General features: G+C 37.9%; 1 protein-coding gene across 2 annotated transcripts in view; it reads right to left on the bottom strand.

The window, feature by feature from the left end:
- Positions 1–366: 366 nt before the first annotated feature.
- ARMC1 (armadillo repeat containing 1) overlaps positions 367–18,664 on the bottom strand; it is a 49,932-nt gene continuing 31,634 nt past the window's right edge. For both annotated transcript variants that reach the window (XM_090283631.1, XM_090283630.1), the window contains exons 4-7: positions 15,937–16,126; positions 3,951–4,067; positions 3,791–3,865; positions 367–2,514 (exon numbers count right to left, since the gene is read on the bottom strand). In XM_090283631.1, coding sequence (XP_090139757.1) covers positions 2,323–2,514; positions 3,791–3,865; positions 3,951–4,067; positions 15,937–16,126 — 574 coding nt within the window. In that variant the 3' untranslated portion in view covers positions 367–2,322. The remainder of the gene's footprint in view (positions 2,515–3,790; positions 3,866–3,950; positions 4,068–15,936; positions 16,127–18,664) is intronic.

Below are 18,664 nucleotides of genomic sequence, written 5' to 3'. Positions count from 1 at the left end.
TTATTCTTAGTGATTAAAAACAAGTCCTTCATTCATTCTCCTAAAAAAAATAAAAATTATTTGAGTGCTTGCTCCTAGCTAGGTATAGCTACAGACTCTTTCAGTTGTCAAAGAATTAAGTAAGGGAGACACTGGTAAATATAATTTCAATCTAATGTGATAAATGCTACAATGAGTATATGCCAAGGGGCAGCTAATCCAAAGCCGGGGGGAGGCAGGTGTGGTGCTGGAAAGATGAATGGAAGAGGCATGGGTATTAGTTGGGTAACACACCTGCAGGGAGCTAGGAGAAGGTGCCAGGCAGTGTGGATACAAACAGGCTTAAGAGTATTCAATAATGTTCATATCACAAAAATGCAATACCCATTCAATTTCAATTACGTTGTCTTTTATTATTTTACAATATATTTCAAAAAATGACATAACAGTTGACTTAACTGTTCTATAAGACCTGGAAACAAAAGAACACATATAATTAGAACACACAAGCACCAAGCTATAATACCTACTTGTACCGAACCATTGCTACCAAAGGGACGTAGTTTTTTTAAATAAGCAGATGTGTGGCAATACAAAATAAAATACAAGCTTGTTAGAACAGTAAACTTTGTTTTAATGGCTATAGAAAGGAGGCGGTTTTGTTTTCTTTTTTCAACATGTCTGGTTCTGGCAGCAGTTATATTATGCATTCAAAGCAATACATGCCCTGAAAACTTTTATTTTCATTTGTGCGTGTCACCTGAATCAGAGCCCAGACATATGAAAAAATATCATTCTCAACCCCCTCAATACACCTCCCTCCAGTAGGTCACAATGTTCATGAACTCAAGATTCTTGTTGGTGAAGCGTTATACAATATTTTTTCTCCAGTAACACTGGATGCTTCTAATTTTCTCTAAAAGAGAAGTGATGAAAATGCAAGAAAACCCTCCAGGGTCCAATTGTCACTTCATGTTCTCCAAGTAGTAAAATAGCAGCTCTGCATGTAGATGAAAAAGAATTTCAATTTCTTCCTATTAGTTTTTAATCGTATGGGCATTAAAATTTATCTGGATTTAGCCAAATTTCCAAAAGGAAAATTTTAGTTGCCAAATATTTCAACAATGCAATAAAGCATTATGTATATGTAATTAGCACTTACCTACAAAAAATATATATGTATATGTATTTATACTTATATTTACTTATCTTACCTTCACTAAAGTTCTTTCTTTCTGGCTGGACATGAGAAACAAGATTAAGTAGACCAATGCTGGCTTTATTTCTTTATAAGCATTAATTTGAATCTTTTTTCATTCAACACGACTGCAAGTTCATAATAAATTAACAAAGGCAATACAAGGAAACACCTACTGAATAGGCACCTGCCAAGCAATCTATGTGTTAAGGTTCAACTCTACCAAATGGCACTATGGCATTATAGGCATCCAATTTTTATTTTCTTTTTCAAGTTTGTCAGTTCTTTACTATTTCATTTCCTAGCAGAAGAGAATGTAATCACAGAATAAGGCCTATTGACAGTTGCTCCCATTATATGGTGGATGTAACTCTCAAGAGCTGATATAAACCAAACAGAACAGCAGTCAAACTACATTTGGTCACATTCAGTCTCACTAGCACTTTGCCGATATACATGTTTCCCTCTTCTCGAATGATTCTGTGTTAATCTTATTAAAATGACCATAAACAAAATTGTAAAGATTTTGTAGAATTGGATTTTTAGGGGACTGCTACATTCAAATGAATATATTTTAATTCACAAAATGTCATTAGTAATGACCTTTCTATAAACATGGTTGGCAAAATTAAAAAAAGGCACAAAGGGGGATAATTAGAAATGTTTTCAACTCTTAGTAAAGAGTACCAAAGCAAGTATCTTTCATGAAGAAAAGCAGAGAAAAATGTTCAGTAATTCATGCACAACTCGAGCAAAAAACAACAAAACCTTCTCTTCAGATAGGTCCTGAGGCTTGAGGAGAAAATGAGTTTTCCTAATCAAGTGCTTCATGTAAAATAAAATGTGAAGCTGCACATACATATGTTTGGTTTAACTGTGGACCCATGTTTTTTATAAGTGAGGCAATTAAACAAAGGAAAACAAAACCAAGGTATCTTCATAAACAAAGCAACTCCACTGTAGCCTCTGTCTTTTTTACCACTTAGTGGGGCAAAATGTCCAATAAAATTAAAATGCAGCATACACAATCATGTAATCTAAAAACTTTTCATGATAACTTATTGCAAATTGCACTTGACAGTTCACCACGACATGGAAAACTGGCCCCTTGTTCATTCACACAGTCCTTGCACCCCAAAGTGAAGTCACCAGTAAAATGATCTGGATAAAAAGTTTGCAGCTGTGCTCAGCCAGCTAGCGCCACCCTCTGGGTGGGAGCCAACCCGGGACACCGCTTTGTCCTGCTCCTTTGTGGGGCTCTCATCCTCAGGCAGGTAGTCGGGCAGCTCCGTGTTCTGTTCTACTTCCACAGCCATATCCTGGAATGGGACCAGCATCTGACACAGAGAACACGTGAAGAGTTATTGCAAAATCAACATAATTGATAGATTCATGTCAGATGTGAAAGGTCAACTTTCTTCTCATTCTAATTACCAAATATTTATTTTCAGGGGCTATGTTCCACTGAAAATGCTCCTCTTATATGAAGGTAGGCCCAGTTGCTGAGCACTGTGTAAGTACATAAAGGCAGAACCGTGCAAGAATAAATGTGCAACCTCTTATTTCAAGATGATGGGGTTAGGCTGAAAAGGGAAAAGGGGTTAAAAAGTACCAACTTCCAGTTACAAAATAAGTCACAGGGATGTGAAGTACAGCATAGGGAATAGTCAATAATAACGTAATAACTATGCATAGTGACAAATGGTTATTAGACTTATTGTGGTGACCAATGTGAAGTATATAAATGTTGAATCACTGTGTTGTACACCTGACACTAATATAATACTGTATGTCAACTATAATTAAAAATATATTTTAAAAATTTCAAAAATAAACAAACAAGACAAAAGCAGGTATCTGGCTACTGTGTGGGCTTCCGGAGGGCCAGTGAACCTCTTTTCCATGGCAACTCAAATGGGCTGATGCCATGTAGGTTTGTTCCCCTATCACAAAGCCAGTAGAAAGAGTAGCAAGAGGCAAAGATTTCCACTACATATATTTGCCCAAGAGTAGACTCTAACAAAGGTTAGAAAGTATTTAAAGACCAATGCAAGGCAACGATATCTCCTTTATTTCTGTATATAAGCAAGACATTGCCACTGGAAAAAAAAAGTCTGAAATTCACAAAACATAAAGATATAAAAACAGACTGAAATCAACAAAAGCTCTCTCTATATTTCTAAAAGTTAACTGTTAACCAAGAAACACCAAGATAATCTGACCCAACCGCATTCCTATACACTTGGCAACTATTAGCCTAGAAATAATGGCAATCTGCTAGCCATACAGATCAACCGGGGTCAGAGTTAGGTATAAAGGAAGCTACATAGCCCTGGCTGCTGTGGCTCAGCTGGTTGGAGGCTGGAGCACTGTCTGTAAACCAAAGGGCTAGGGGTTCGAGTCCTGGTTCAGGCATATACCTGGGTTGCAGGTTTGGTTCTGGTTGGGGCACAGAGTGGCAACCGATCAATGTTTCTCACATTGATGTTTTTCTCCCCTTCTTTCTCCCTTCCTCCTCCTCTCTCTAAAATCAATAAGCATGTCCTTGAGTGACAATTAAAAAAGAAAAGAAAATTACTTCTTTAAAAAAAGAAAACTATATAAGGCTTTTACCTCTTCTCCACTTTCACTTTTCACAACTTGCTGAGCCTTCATAACCTTGGTTGATGCTATTGCTGATGCTAAAGCCTAGGCCAGAATAAAAAGAGACAAATTTGAATACTGATTTGTTAACTGAAACCTTGAGCACATTTAAGGCATTTAAAATACTAACCTCTGCTTTCAAATCTGAACGGATTCGCACCACACATCTTTGAACAGCCATTTGAAAAGTAAAGCTAATAACGCCTTTAATTTTTAACAAAGCCTCTTCGCATAGATTTCTCCGAGACTGAAAAGTAAAAGCAAATTGGTATTAAAATTGGCAAAATAATAAAAGGGAATAAATCAACTGAAACTACATTGACCTAGTCATCACATTTGGACAGAGGTGGAGCACCTGGACAGCAAATGCCCTATTTCAGTTCTACCATCTTATGTGAGAACATGGGAGAGCAGTGCTTAGTCAAGTTAATTAAATTTTATAAGATCAACAGAATAGTACCCTCTGCTAGACTTTTTCCAACTTCATTACTAATACTTAGTTTTAATTATTTTAACGAAAGTTTAGCTAATGTTAATTTAAATCTTAAAGCAAAAAGAAAAAGTGCTAAAAAGCAGAGGTTCCTCCCGCTCAAGAGTGGGCAAACTATAGTCCTCTAGCTGCTTTTGTAAATAAAGTTTTACTGGAACATAATGTGTGAGGCTAGTTTCAGTGTACAGAAGAGTGAGTAGTTATAACAGAGACCATATCCCCTGCAAAACCTAAAATATTTACTATCTGGCCTTTTAAAGAAAAGGCTTCCTGACCCCTGTAGTAACTTAAAAATCTCTAGGGGTAAATTCTAATTAAACTAAAGTTAGAATTAGTGAGCATTCAGTGTTTGACTCACTATTTTCAAAAGTACTTGGTATTTCTAAGTATCACTGCATCCTTCATTAATGGCATTCTCAATGGATACCACAGCATTCTCAAGGGTTATGAATGTCCTCTTTTTTGGTCTCACTTTCCTCCAACAGCACAACATAACATACACCTTCCAATGCTTCTTTGACAACTAATAATAATACACTAGCTTGGTCTTCTACTTACAGCACCGATTATTCCCTCTCTGTCTCATCTCAACTCCAAGGTCCACTGTCTAAAACTGAGAGATTTTCTTTCTATTTTGCCCCTTAGTAGACTGTTCTCATCACTTTCATGTAGAAGCACATATTCCAATATGATTTTAGTTTCACTTTTCTATAGATATATCTACTTATCGATATCAAGTGGTCACCTCAAAGACAAAATCCAAAGAGAAAATGGATTAAAAAGTAACTAGTTTCTACCCCTCCCTCCCTCCACCTCCAGCCCCGACATCATGCCATCATCTGAACTATCCTTTTTCTGGACTGAGACCAGGCTCTGATTCAGTACTGCTGAGGGGACAGGAATCTGCAATTAAGCCCTAATCTCTAATCACACCCTAAGAAGCAGTGCCTTCAAATTACCTGATTCATTCTTCTCTCCTATTAAACACAATCAGTCTTCACACTTATTCCCACATCCTTCAAAACGACCCATTATCCTTGCTATCTCCCTATTTAAATCACGTTTCTACCACTCCCCACTACATTTCAATACTACTTGGCAAGGATCTGGGATATAGTGGTGCATGGCGGTGTACGGACCCGCAGGGGCTCATCTACTGTACCGTTCCTGACTGTTCTGAGTCCCCGGGTTCTGTAAGGCCCCTTTAGGGGACCGGTGCCCAAAGATCCATGTTTATTTCTTCCACACATTCAATACCACGTAAACTTAAAAGTAAAGAAAAGTTTGCATAGCATATACAACATGAAAGTTAGAATGCTACAAATCTAATCTGGTTCTTTATTTTAAATGTTAGAAAAGCAAAAAAGAAAAGTGTAAGCACCTGGCCTAGTTTATGACAAGAGTCTGACACTAAATTCCAACTATATGTGACAGTGACAAACCAGATTCATGAGGCCAATTCATCTTTACTTTGACACAGATTAGCACACTTGCAACAGGCAAAGCCTGGTGGTTAGAAAACTCAATTCTAACACTTAATCTCAAGAATAGGCTATTTTTAGGTAAACATGAGTTCTTCAACAGAGCAAACGGGATCAATAATGAGCCAGGGAGGATGAATAACCTCTAGATTGGAAACAGGGTCAAGGTTAGGGGGAGAGAATCTTAAATAGATGAAATCAGAATTTGGGCAAGGAGGCAGAAGTGTCATGGTTAACTCTAGCACTGAACAGAAGAGTGTGTGTTAGCAGAGAGTGTGTGCATGCCTGTGTGTGTATTAAGAGAACAGCATTTCAAAGAACATATACAGTGGTCTCAATTTCTAAAGATTTCATAGTAGCCTTACTTGCAGCTGAGGAAATAAAGCAAAGGTAAACATGCCTATGAAGAAGATCCAAAATTAGGAGTAACTTTCTAAAAACCTTGATACGTACACAAAGATAATGTACATCGCTTCCTCGTTTAGTAAGAGTAATCATGTTTCCCTGTGTGTAGTTATCCTGAGTAGAGGTTAATAGTGGGACTCTGCAGCTCAACCCACTGTCTCAAATCCCATTTCCTCTACTCAGTAACTGTTGTGATCCTAAGAAGCTATTTAAATTTGGTGTGCTTCACTCTCATCTGTAAAATGGAGTTATAAATAGGCCTACCTTACACTGTTAAGAGAAATATATGGTTTAATACATCACAAGGGTCCCTATAAGTATTGGTATAAATGTTGCTGATATTATTTATTGGAAATTGTATCTCTTTAAGGAATTTTTTCCTATTAGATTTTCTTTTGTCAATTTTTAAGATCACTAACCTGATGTCAATTATTCATTACAGATATTTTCCAACTAGTATTTTAAGATTTTATTCGACAAAGCAAAAACTTTCTTTAAAACTGGAAGTCATTCCTAAAGCAATTTCTCCTACTGCCTCCGTGCTTTATAAAGTTCTTCACGCCCTAGCTGGTGTGCCTCAGTGGACTGAGGGCCAGCCTGTGAACCAAAGGGTCACTGGTTTGATTCACAGTCAGGGTACATGCCTGGGTTGCAGGCCAGGTCCCCAGTTGGGGGTGTGCGAGAGGCGACCACAACTTGATGTTTCTCTCTCCCTCTTTCTCCCTTCCTTCTCCTTTCTCTAAAAATAAAAATAAAATAGTAAATTTTATGCTACGTATATTTTACAATAAAAAATTGAAAAAAAATTAAGAATACTTAATGTAATAACAATGTATTTGGGGACTTATATGCAGAAATAAAACATATGATACCAATAGTGAAAAGGCAGAGATCACGGAAATTATAATCTTATACCATGCATGAAGCGATACACAGTAGGCCTTCACTTACTGCGATTTTGCTTTCTGCAATTCCAGTTACCCATAGTCAACTGTGGTCTAAAATTATGAAATGGAAAAACTCCAGAATATACAATCCATAGTTTTAAACTGTACACCATTCTGAGTAGCATGATGAAATTTTGTGTCATCCTGTCCACTGCCCACGCACAAACATAATTCATCCTTCTGTCCAGTGTTTCCAATTGTTAACGTTACCTAGCTATTAGTCACTCAGTGGTCCTCTTAGTTATCAGATTAACAAACACAGTATCACAGTGCTTGTGTTTAAGTAACACTTATTTTACTCAATAATGGCCCCAAAGCACAAGAGTAGTGATGCTGGCAATTTAGACATGCCAAAGAGAGGCTATAAAGTGCTTTCTTTAAGTGAAAAGATATAGCTGTATAGAAAAAAACAGCATACAGATCCAATATGGTGGAAGAGTAAGTGGAAGCTACACTAACCTCCTCCCAGGACCAGTCTGGATTTACAACTTAATTTTGGAGAAATCATCTGGAATAACCAACCGAATACTAGCTGGAGAGAATTCTTATAACCACAGAGAGACAAAAAAGGCCGCTACATCACAATGCGACTGGTAGGGAGTGCGGAGACACGAAAGGGCTGGCTGGGCTCCCACGGATGGCAGCTGAAGGGACTGAGAAACAGCTCAGCAGCTGGGGGTTCCCCTGAGAAGGGCAGGGTCTAAACCCCCCACTGGGCTTCCCAGCCTACAGCAACAGAGTGGAAAGTAAAATAGTATCAAGCTGTGAAAAGCAAAAAGCCACAGGGTTTCTTGCTAGCCAAAGAGAAACAGCGGGAGAAAAAGAGCTCTTAAGTGCATCATATGCGAAAATATTTTGGCCCCCACTTACCCTGGGCTCAAGCAGAGGGAAGGCAAAGAGGACTAGAGACGCTTGGGGAGAGTTTGGCGCGGTGGGTTTGAGGGGAGAACTGGGGGAGCAGCAGACTGGGTCCCAGTGCTGACTCATCCCCAGTACTGCAGGCAGACCATTCCCCTCCAAGTGGCATCAGCCTGAGGGGAAGCAAAAGCCCTGCCTACAGGAATTAAGCCGCCACACCCTTGGTCCTTAAGCTAGACCCCTAACGACAGATAGAACAGATTAACAATTAAAGAAGACAGACAAAGACAGTAGATCCCTGGAAGTCTCCAACAGGCTGCCTAGGCCCAGACTGGTAGATGATCTGATGACACCAGGGGCAGATCCAGGAAGTGCAGATCATTCTAAGAAGCACCAACAAATAATAGGAGTCACAAAAATGGGGAGACAGAGAAACAACCCCCCATCGAAAGGAAAGGTAGAATCCCCAGAAAGAGTGCCAAATGAAATAGAGGAGAGCAAACGATCAGATATGGAATTCAGAACATGGATTATGGAGAAGCTCAATGAGCTCAGCGGAAACTACAAAGAACTCCAGGGAAACTACAAGGAATTCCAGAAAAAACTACAAGGAACTTACTGAGAATTACACCAGCATGAAAAAGGACATAGAAGCTACCAATAAGAGCCAGGAGGAAATGAAGAATACAATCTCTGAATTGAAGAACACAATAGAAGGAATTAAAAGCAGGTTATAGGAAGCAGAAGATTGGATCAGTGAGCTGGAGGACAACTTAGACAAAAACTCCCAGACAGTGCAACAAAATGAAAAAAGACTGAACAAGACTGAAGAGGTTCTAAGACAGCTGTAGGACAACATGAAACGTAATAATATCTGTATCATAGGAATTCCAGAAGAAGAAGAAGAGCAAGGGATAGAAAACCTCTTTGAAAAACTAATGACAGAAAACTTCCCTAACACAAGGAAAGAGAGAGTCACGCAATCCAGGAAGCACAGAGGGTCCCAACGAAGATGAACCTCAACAGGCCCACTTCAAGACACATCATAATTAAAATGGCAACATTCAAAGACAAAGAGAAAATCCTAAAAGCAGCAAGAGAGAAACAACTAATAACATACAAGGGAGCTCCAATAAGGCTATCATCAGATGTCTCAGCAGAAACACTACAAGCCAGAAGGGAATGGCAAAACATATTCCAAGCAATAAAAAACAAAGGCCTAAAACCAAAAATACTCTACCCAGCAAGGCTCTCATTCAAAATGGAAGGTGAAATAAGAAGTTTCCCAGACAAAAGAAGGCTAAAAGAATACATCTCCACCAAACCAGCATTGCAAGAGATGCTAAAGGGTCTGCTTTAAGAAGATGAAGAAACAGAGAGAGATAGAGAGGAACATGAGTACAAAGGGGAAAATGACAATGAATAAGTACTTATCGGTAATAAACTTAAATGTAAATGGATTAAATGCTCCAATCAAAAGACATAGGGTAGCTGAATGGATCAGAAAGAATAACCCACATATATGCTGTCCATAAGAGATCCACCTCAGAACAAAGGATCTACACAGACTGAAAGTGAAGGGATGGAAAAAAGTATTTCAAGCAAATGCACATGAAAAAAAAGCTGGGGTAGCAATACTTGTATTAGACAAAACAGATTTCACAGCAAAGGCCATAAAAAGAGACAAAGAAGGACATTTCATAATACTTAAGGGAAAAATCCATCAAGAAGATATAACCCTTATAAATATATATGCACCCAATTTAGGAGCACCAAAATATGTAAGGAAAATTTTGAGACTCCAAGAAAGATACAAACAGCAACACACTCATAGTAGGGCACTTTAACACCCCATTGTCAACAATGGACAGATCTTCAAAGCAAAGAAACACCAAAGATATTGAGGCACTTGAATAACACTCTAGATCAAATGGACTTGGTCGATATATATAGAACTTTTCAGCCCAATGAAGCAAAATATACATTCTTCTCAAGTGCACATGGGACATTTTCAAAGATAGACCACATGGTAGGACACAAAACAAGCCTCAACAAATTCAAGAAAATTGAAATTATATCAAGCATCTTCTCAGATCACAATGGCTTAAAACTGGAAATCAACCTCAAGGAAAAAACTCAAAAACATTCAAACTCATGGAGAATGAATAACATGCTATTAAATAATGAATGGGTTAACAATGACATCAAGGAAGAAATCAAAAAGTTTCTGGAAACTAATGATAGTGAACACACAACAATCCAAAACCTATGGGATACAGCAAAAGCAGTCCTGAGAGGAAAATTCATTGCAATACAGCCTACCTAAAAAAGCTAGAAGAATCTCTAATAAAAAATTTAACCCTACAGTTACAAGAACTAGAGGAAGAACAACAAGCAAAGCCCAGATCAAGTAGAAGGAAAGAAATTATCAAGATCAGACCACACTTAAATGACATAGAGACTAAACTAACAATTCAAAAGATCAACATAAGTAGGAGCTGGTTCTTTGAAAAGATAAACAAAATTGACAAGTCTTTAACCAGGCTCATCAAGAAAAGAAGAGAGGACCCAAATAAATAAAATCAGAAACGAAAGAGGAGGAATCACAACCGATACCACAGAAATACAAAGGATAGTAAGAAATCATTACGAACAACTGTATGGTAAGAAATTTGACAACCTAGAGGAAATGGACAAATTCCTGAAAACATACGGTCTTCCAAAACTGAATCAAGAAGAAGCAGAAAGCCTGAATAGAACAATAACAACTAGTGAAATTGAAGCAGTAATCAAAAAACTCCCAGCACACAAAAGCCCTGGACCGGATGGCTTCACAGGCGAATTCTAGAAAACATTTAGGAAAGAACTAACTCCTATCCTCCTCAGACTATTCCAAAAGATCCAAGAAGAGGAAGACCCCCAAACTCGTTCTATGAAGCCAGTACCCTAATTCCAAAACTAGGTCAAGACACAACAAAGAAAGAAAACTATAGGCCAGTATCGCTGATGAACATAGATGCTAAAATCCTCAACAAAATATTGGCAAACAGGATCCAGCAACACATTAGAAAGATCATACACTACGATCAAGTGGGATTCATCCCAGGGATGCAAGGATGGTTTAATATTCACAAATCAATAACCGTAATACACCACCATAAACAAAATGAAAGACAAAAATCACATGAACATATCAATAGATGCAGAAAAAGCATTTGATAAAGTACAACACCCATTTATGATGAAAACTCTCAGCAAAATGGGAAGAGAAGGGGCATACCTCACCATAATAAAGGCCATATATGAGAAACCTGAAGCCAACATCATACTCAATGGGCAAAAACAGAGCATTTCCCCTGAGTAAAGGAACAAGACAAGGATGTCCACTCTCTCCACTCCTATTCAACATAGTCTTGGAAGTTCTAGCCACAGCAATCGGACAAGAAAGAGAAATAAAATGCATCCAAGTTGGAAAAGAGGAAGTAAAACTGTCATTATTTGCAGATGACATGATAGTGTACACAGAAAACCCTATAGACTCCACACAGAAAAACTATTCGACCTAATAAGTGAATTCAGCAAATAGCAGGGTACAAAGTCAATATTCAGAAATCGAAGGCATTTTTATACACCAACAATAAAAACTCAGAGATAGAAACTGAGAGAAAAATCCCATTTACCATAGCAACAAGAAAAATAAAGTACCTAGGAATAAACTTAACCAAGAATGTCAAAGACCTGTACTCAGAAAACTACATAACACTGAAGAAAGAAATTAAGGAAAATACAAATAAATGGAAGCATATACCATGCTAATGGATGGGAAGAATCAACATCAGTAAAATGTCCATACTACCCAAAGCAATTTATAGATTCAATGCAATCCCTATTAAAACACCAATTACATTTTTCACAGACCTAGAACAAGTACTTCAAAAATTTATATGGAACCAAAAAAGAGCCTGAATAGCAACAGCAATTTTGAGGAAGAACACAGTAGGAGGAATCACAATACCTGATATCAAAGTATACTACAAGGACACGGTAATCAAAGCAGTCTCGTACTGGCATAAGAACAGTCATAGAGATCAATGGAACAGAATAGAGAGCCCAGAAATAAACCCAGGTCTATATGGTCAACTAATATTTGAAAAAGGGGGAAGGAACATCAAATGGAGTGAAAAGAGCCTCATCAAGAAATGATGCTGGGAGAACTTGACTGGGACAAGCAAAAAAATTAAACTAGACCACCAACTTACACCATACACCAGAATAAACTCAAAATGGATCAAAGACTTAAATGTAAGCCATGGCACCATAGAAGTCCTAGAGGAAAACATAGGCAGGAAACTTTCAGATATCCCATGTAGCAACATTTTCACTGATATATGTCCTAAGGCAAGGGAAATAAAGGAAAGAATAAACAAATGGGACTACATCAAACTAAAAAGTTTCTGCTCAGCTAAAAAAAAAAATCAGCAAGATGAAAAGGAAATGAACCATATGGGAAAATATATTCGCCAATGATACCTCGGACAAGGGATTGATCTCTAAAATATATAAAGAACTTCTACGACTCAACAAGAAGAGAGACCGCCTAATTAAAAAATGGGCAAAGGACCTGAACAAACACTCCTCTAAAGAAGACATACAGAGGGTTCATAGATATATCAAAGAATGCTCAACATCACTAGCCATCAGAGACATGCAAATAAAAACCACAATGAGATACCACCTCACACCAGTCAGAATGGCCATCATCAACAAATCAACAAACAACTTGTGCTGGCGAGGATGCGGAGAAATGGGAACGCTGGTGCATTGCAGTGGGAATGCAGACTGGTGCAGCCACTATGGAAAACAGTTTGGAATTTCCTCAAAAAACTAAAAATGAAACTTCCTTTTTAACCAGCAATTCCATTGCTAGGATTATATCTGAAAAATCCTGAAACACCAATTCAAAAGAAACTATGCACCCCTATGTTCATGGCAGCACTATTTACAATAGTCAAGTGCTGGAAACAACTTAAGTGCCCATCTGTAGATAATGGATCAAAAAAACTGTGGTACATTTACAGAATGGAGTACTATGTAGGAGAAAGAAAGAAGGAACTTCTACCATTTGCAACAACATGGATGGAACTAGAGAGAATTATGCTTAGTGAAATAAGCCAGGCAACAAAATAAAAATACCTTATGTTGTCACTTATTACAGGAAACTAATGAACAACACAAACAAATGAGCAAAATTGAACGAGAGGTATGTAAACAAGGGGGGAGGCAGGAGGGAAAGAAGAGGGTAAGAAGGGGAAGGGTCTAGCCAACGAACGTGTATAAATAAACCACAGACATGGACAACTGAGTGAGGACTGAATGTGGGGGAAGGGAGGGACAGGGTGCAGGGAAGCAAGAGGGGGAAAAAAGTGGGACAACTGTAATGGAAAAACAAAAAATTTTTAGTGGGTGAAAAATGAAAATATGAAGAATGGAAATGCCAGTTCAGTGAATATTAGAAGGACAAGGATTTTCCTTCATACTGTATATTTTTCTCCCTATCTGATCCCTCCAGAGTTTGGCATTCTAATGAAGTAAGTAATGACATAAGTTTCTTTGCATAAAGCTAATAAGACCAGTTGTTAATAGAGGTTTTTTTTGACCAAGACATTGACTGGAATGTCATGCCTAAAGGAGACATGCTTGGGCTCTGGTTGTTACCAAAAAGCCCTGAGGAACTGGGAATAACTTTCAAAAGTAATAAAAGCCCACAAGATAAAAGGCCTGGTACCGTGGTTGGTTGTGCAGTCCACAGCTATCTTTCCAGGGAAGGAATGAAGGTTGTTTTCCTGAAAGACGGCTAGAAGGGACCTTGAGGCGCAATGGAAAACCAGAAGGACTTGAAAAAGACAGGTGTGTACAGGCAAGGCTGAATGCCAGGTATGTGGCTCAGCTTCTGTGCCCTGAAGGGCAGACTGAAGGTCACCCTAAATGTTCCTTGCGTAAGTTCCAGCAAAGCAGAACTGAAGATCATAAATGATCATTTGCTGCTCTTGTTGTGTTTATGCAAATAAACAGGATAAGTTAAAAATGGACTTAATGCAGTCCCTTTAATGACGAGGAGGGTAATCTTAGGGAGAAAAATCGTTATTCAAGGAAAATCACAATGATCAGTGGCAGACTATAAAGTAGTGCAGCTAACCGTCTTTAAAGTTTCTTTTCATTTAAAATATGTTTTCATTTGAAAGTTAAATTATGTCTGTGGTATCATCAAAGATGTTTAATTTACAGGCAAGAAGAATGTCAAATGCCTTGCAACTGGATGTCTTTCCGATAATCCAGTCTTACAGATTTAGAGACTTATTTGTGGGTTACGTTACAGAAATTAACATGCGTTTTCTGTTTTCAAAGGGCATAAGCCTATGACCCCATTACCTGAGTGATTGTCTGTACGTATAGGCCTCACTTAATCCTGTCTGCAGCGCTGCCTCCTGAGACTCAACGGTTTGGTTGAACTAAATGGCTGGGTTGGTGAAGTATGGGGTGGTCTGTGGGCTTCACTTTAAAACTGGTTTCTCTTTTCTAACCTAATGGCTTGGATAGAAAGGGCCCAGAGGTCTGAGAGAGGTGACACCTAAAACATTTCCCTCCGCTGAAACTAAGTACAATGAGCAAAAGGGTTTTGGACAGGTAAGATGTGCCTGGCACACCTTCTTCCAAAGAAGCCCTTCTTTTCCCTAATGTGGGACATTGAAAAATTAACCCCTGCCTTCTATTATCTAGTCATTATGGACTGAATGATGTCTTTTAACCCTTTTGCCAAATCTGTTGTCCCCAGAATACAACAAGGATGCCAGCCTGTTAAACCAAGCACGCCATTGTTCGGGGACAGCCAACTGACTTGGAGTCTGCACGATCCTTCCCCATGTGGGAAGGCCACCATCCCCTCCGCACCCCCACTCTTATTAGGGATTTCTGGACCCAAAGGTAGGTAGGATGACGACCATGTCCAGCTTGAAGCAGCTAGAGGAACTCAAGACCTTCGCCCATTGTCCTTTATAAGATTATAAAGGGTCTTAAGTCTGAGAGGGAGGGAGTGTTATTTTTTTATTGTTAAAATAATTAATCATTTATTTAAAAAAAAAGAGAAGAAGAATATATGAAAGGGTATGTACGACCCATGGGCATGGACTTGGGTGGGATTGTTGAGGCGGGGTGCTGGGTGGAGGGGAACGAAGGGGAAAAATTGGAAGTATTGTAACAATATAATCAATAAAATATACTAAAAAAAAAATAGCATACATAGGGCTCAGTACCATCTGTAGTTTCAGGGCATCCACTGGGGGTCTCGGAACCTAGCCCCTGTGGATAAGGAAGAACTATTGTAATATGAATTGAAGTTAGACTATGATAAGTTGAAGATATATAAAATAAACCCAATAACAACCAACAAAGAAGGGAGGGAGGGAGGAAAGGAGGGAGATAGTGGAGGAGGGAAAGAGGCAAGTAGGGAAAGAAAAAAGTAGAGTAATCTTGGTAAATGTTCCTTGTGCACTTGAAAAGAATAATTATTATCTTATTTATTGGGTGGGGTATTCTAAAATATCAATAGGTTAAGCTGATTATTAGTGTATATTTGTTCTATTAACTGAGAGTGGTATTCAAATCTCTAGCTCTAACTGTGTAGATTTGTCTATTTCTCTTTTTCTGTCAGTTTTTGCTTCATGTATTTTGAAATTCTAGTAACAGAGCATAAATATTTAAAATTATGTCCTCTGATTAACTAACCCCTTCAGCACAAAATGCTCCCCTTTATCAGTATAAAATACTAATATTCGAACTTATTCTTAAAAACTGTTAGCAGGTGACACTGAGAAAACTATTTAGTTAACATGATTCCTCTTTCCCATCCTATGAACAATGTGTTTATAAAAGTCTTACCGTATCATCAAGACCATCTATATGCAAAACCACTGTTTTGGCACGTTTGTTTGTAGTTCCCAGAAAAAACTGAGCTTTCCTTCGGCGTGAATTCATTTCATTGAAACTATCACTATCTGTCATACTGGAAGATTGAAGAATGTCATAGATTTCAGAGGCCAGCAGTTTTGTTTCTCCTGGAGTTGTAGTCCTTGAAAAGAAACATATAAATTTATAAATTAGTATTGTCTCTTCTACTGATTCTGTAATTTTATTCCTCAAGTTTGCAAAGCCTTGTTTTCTTCATTCTGATTTTTTCAATTTAAAACACCAGTGTGCCCTAGCTAGTGTGGCTCAGTGGACTGAGAGCAGGCCTGTGAACCAGAGTATTGCTGGTTCGATTCCTGGTAAGGACATAAGCCTGGGTTGCAGGCCAGGTTCTTGGTTGGGGGCATGTGAGAGGCAAGCACACAATGATGTTTCTCTCCCTCTCTTTAACCCTCCCTTCCCCTCTCTCTAAATATAAATAAATAAAATCTATTAAAAATAAAACACCAGTGAACCCTAGAATAATCAATGTAGAAAAATCACCTAGTCTATAATACTATAATAAACTCTTCTCATTTCATTTTAAATGGCTCATTGAAATTCAAAACTCATCACTACAGTAGTATAAAAGCACATTTAATTGAAATCATGAATTAAGTAAGAAATCAACTAAAAAGATCAGGATATAACAAGTCCCTGGATTAACACTAAAATTTAACTTGTAATTTGAAAGTGTCTGACCTTCAAGAAAATACAACATAAAAATTCAAAAGAAAACAAATTAGCAGATCATTCATATTAGTTATTTCAATAGATTTCTTAGTAAATTCAAACTGATTCTGCATATCTTTCACAAAGCATGTATGTATAGTAAAACCAGAATTCAGATAAGTTTTCATCCTTAAACTTTTCAATCCTGCTATAGCTCCTCACATAAACATGTAGTGCCATGTTATCCAACAACTTTCCACACTGAAAAAATGTTTGATACATGCTCTGTCCACTCACATGTGGCTATTGAGCACCTGAATGAAATGTGTCTGTCGAGTGCAACTAAAGACTACAATTTTATTTACTTTTAATTAAATTTAAATAGCCACATGAGGCAAGAGGCCACCACATTGGACAGCACAGATCTAATAATTCTTATTAGGTGAACTGAATGAAAAGTGCACATACCTGTAAAACATAAACCCATTTCACCTATAAATGGGCTCAATTAAGTCCAAGTCCTTTAACATACATCCAAAGCCTTTAATATCTGTCCTCTACCAACTAAGCTCTACCAACTCCAGCTCGCTGTGACCGTTTATAAATGCTTTTCCATTAGCTTTCAAACTCAGCTCAACCACCATCATTTTTTCTTTTTAATATTTTATTTATTTATTTTTTTAGAGAGGAGGGAGGGAGAAAGAGAGGGAGAGAAACATCCATGCGCGAGAGATACATTGATCGGTTGGTTGCCTCTCCCATGCTCCCAAATGGCATGTCCTGACCAGGAATCGAACTAGCAACCTTTCAGTCCACAGGCCAGCACTCAATCCACTGAGAGACACCAGCCAGGGCTCAACCACCATCTTCTTTATGAAGCCTCCTCACCCCAACACCACATTCATCCCTCTGCATTCAAAGTACTATGCTTGTACTTGACTACTGATTTTAATTTTCTATTTCTTTCTCTTTAAGAACAGAGGTGTATTCTTGCTGTACCTTCTACAAAGCCCAAATGAAATTTTTTGCAATCCATTTGTTTACTGAATGAACAGGAATACTTCAATTTCTGATACTCAAGCTGAACACACTCTTAACTATAAAGCCCTTCACTTCTAGGGGTGCTAATCTGGCAATTTTCCAAGCCCTCAATTTATTATACCAGGTGCTTTTTTGAGCCACTGTTGACCATAGAGACCAATTACTTTGAATGATTTTGGCTCTGTATTGTAGGAAGCTATGAAAAAGACTACTTTTTTAGGACACGTCTCAGCATTTTTCATATAGCTGTTTTATAGCTTAATTGAAAAGGTTACTGCAGTTCTGAGATAGTTTAAATACTAGCCAACCATAAGTTGTAAAGAATATGAAGACACTGGCTTGAAGCACTCATGAATTTAAGAGGAAAAAAACTACAAAAAAACTACCTGAGTGACTATTTTTCAATTCTCCCAAGGATGGTATAGAGATAGAACAATTCCAGGATCACAGGAGAGAAGATAATCTGTACGTCTAATGGAATCCTTAGGCTTTAGGGCTTACTTCTCTAATAAACCTGTTCTAATCATTTCCATACTAGTAGCAATGGAGTGAGGGGAGAAACTGCCATTTGTTAATAAAAACTGGCAAAGGTGATGCATGCACATTTATAGCTACTCACACTAACTTTCAATTAGAAAGCTGAAGATTTACACAAAAATATACTTAATCTATATAGTCACACGTGCTATGCCTGCTTAGATAAGCAAAGCACTTACAGATTAGAGATTAGCAAAAATAGTTAAATAAAATAAATATTCCCACCACCACCATTTTTAACTTTCTTATTTCACAGTTCCAAAGTTTCATCATTTTCATACAGTAATATATATTTTGTAACAGCATGGATGGAAATGGAAAATATTATGCTAAGTGAAATAAGCCAGACGGTGAAAGACAAATACTACACAATCTCACCTGTAAGTGCAACCAAATGAACAAAACAAATGAG

This window comes from Furipterus horrens, unplaced genomic scaffold (genome assembly GCF_987537825.1).
Source record: "Furipterus horrens unplaced genomic scaffold, mFurHor1.1.pri manual_scaffold_7, whole genome shotgun sequence".
Lineage (NCBI taxonomy): Eukaryota > Metazoa > Chordata > Mammalia > Chiroptera > Furipteridae > Furipterus > Furipterus horrens.
Note: the sequence above shows the minus strand (reverse complement) of the source record. Positions and strands in the feature narration are given on the sequence as shown.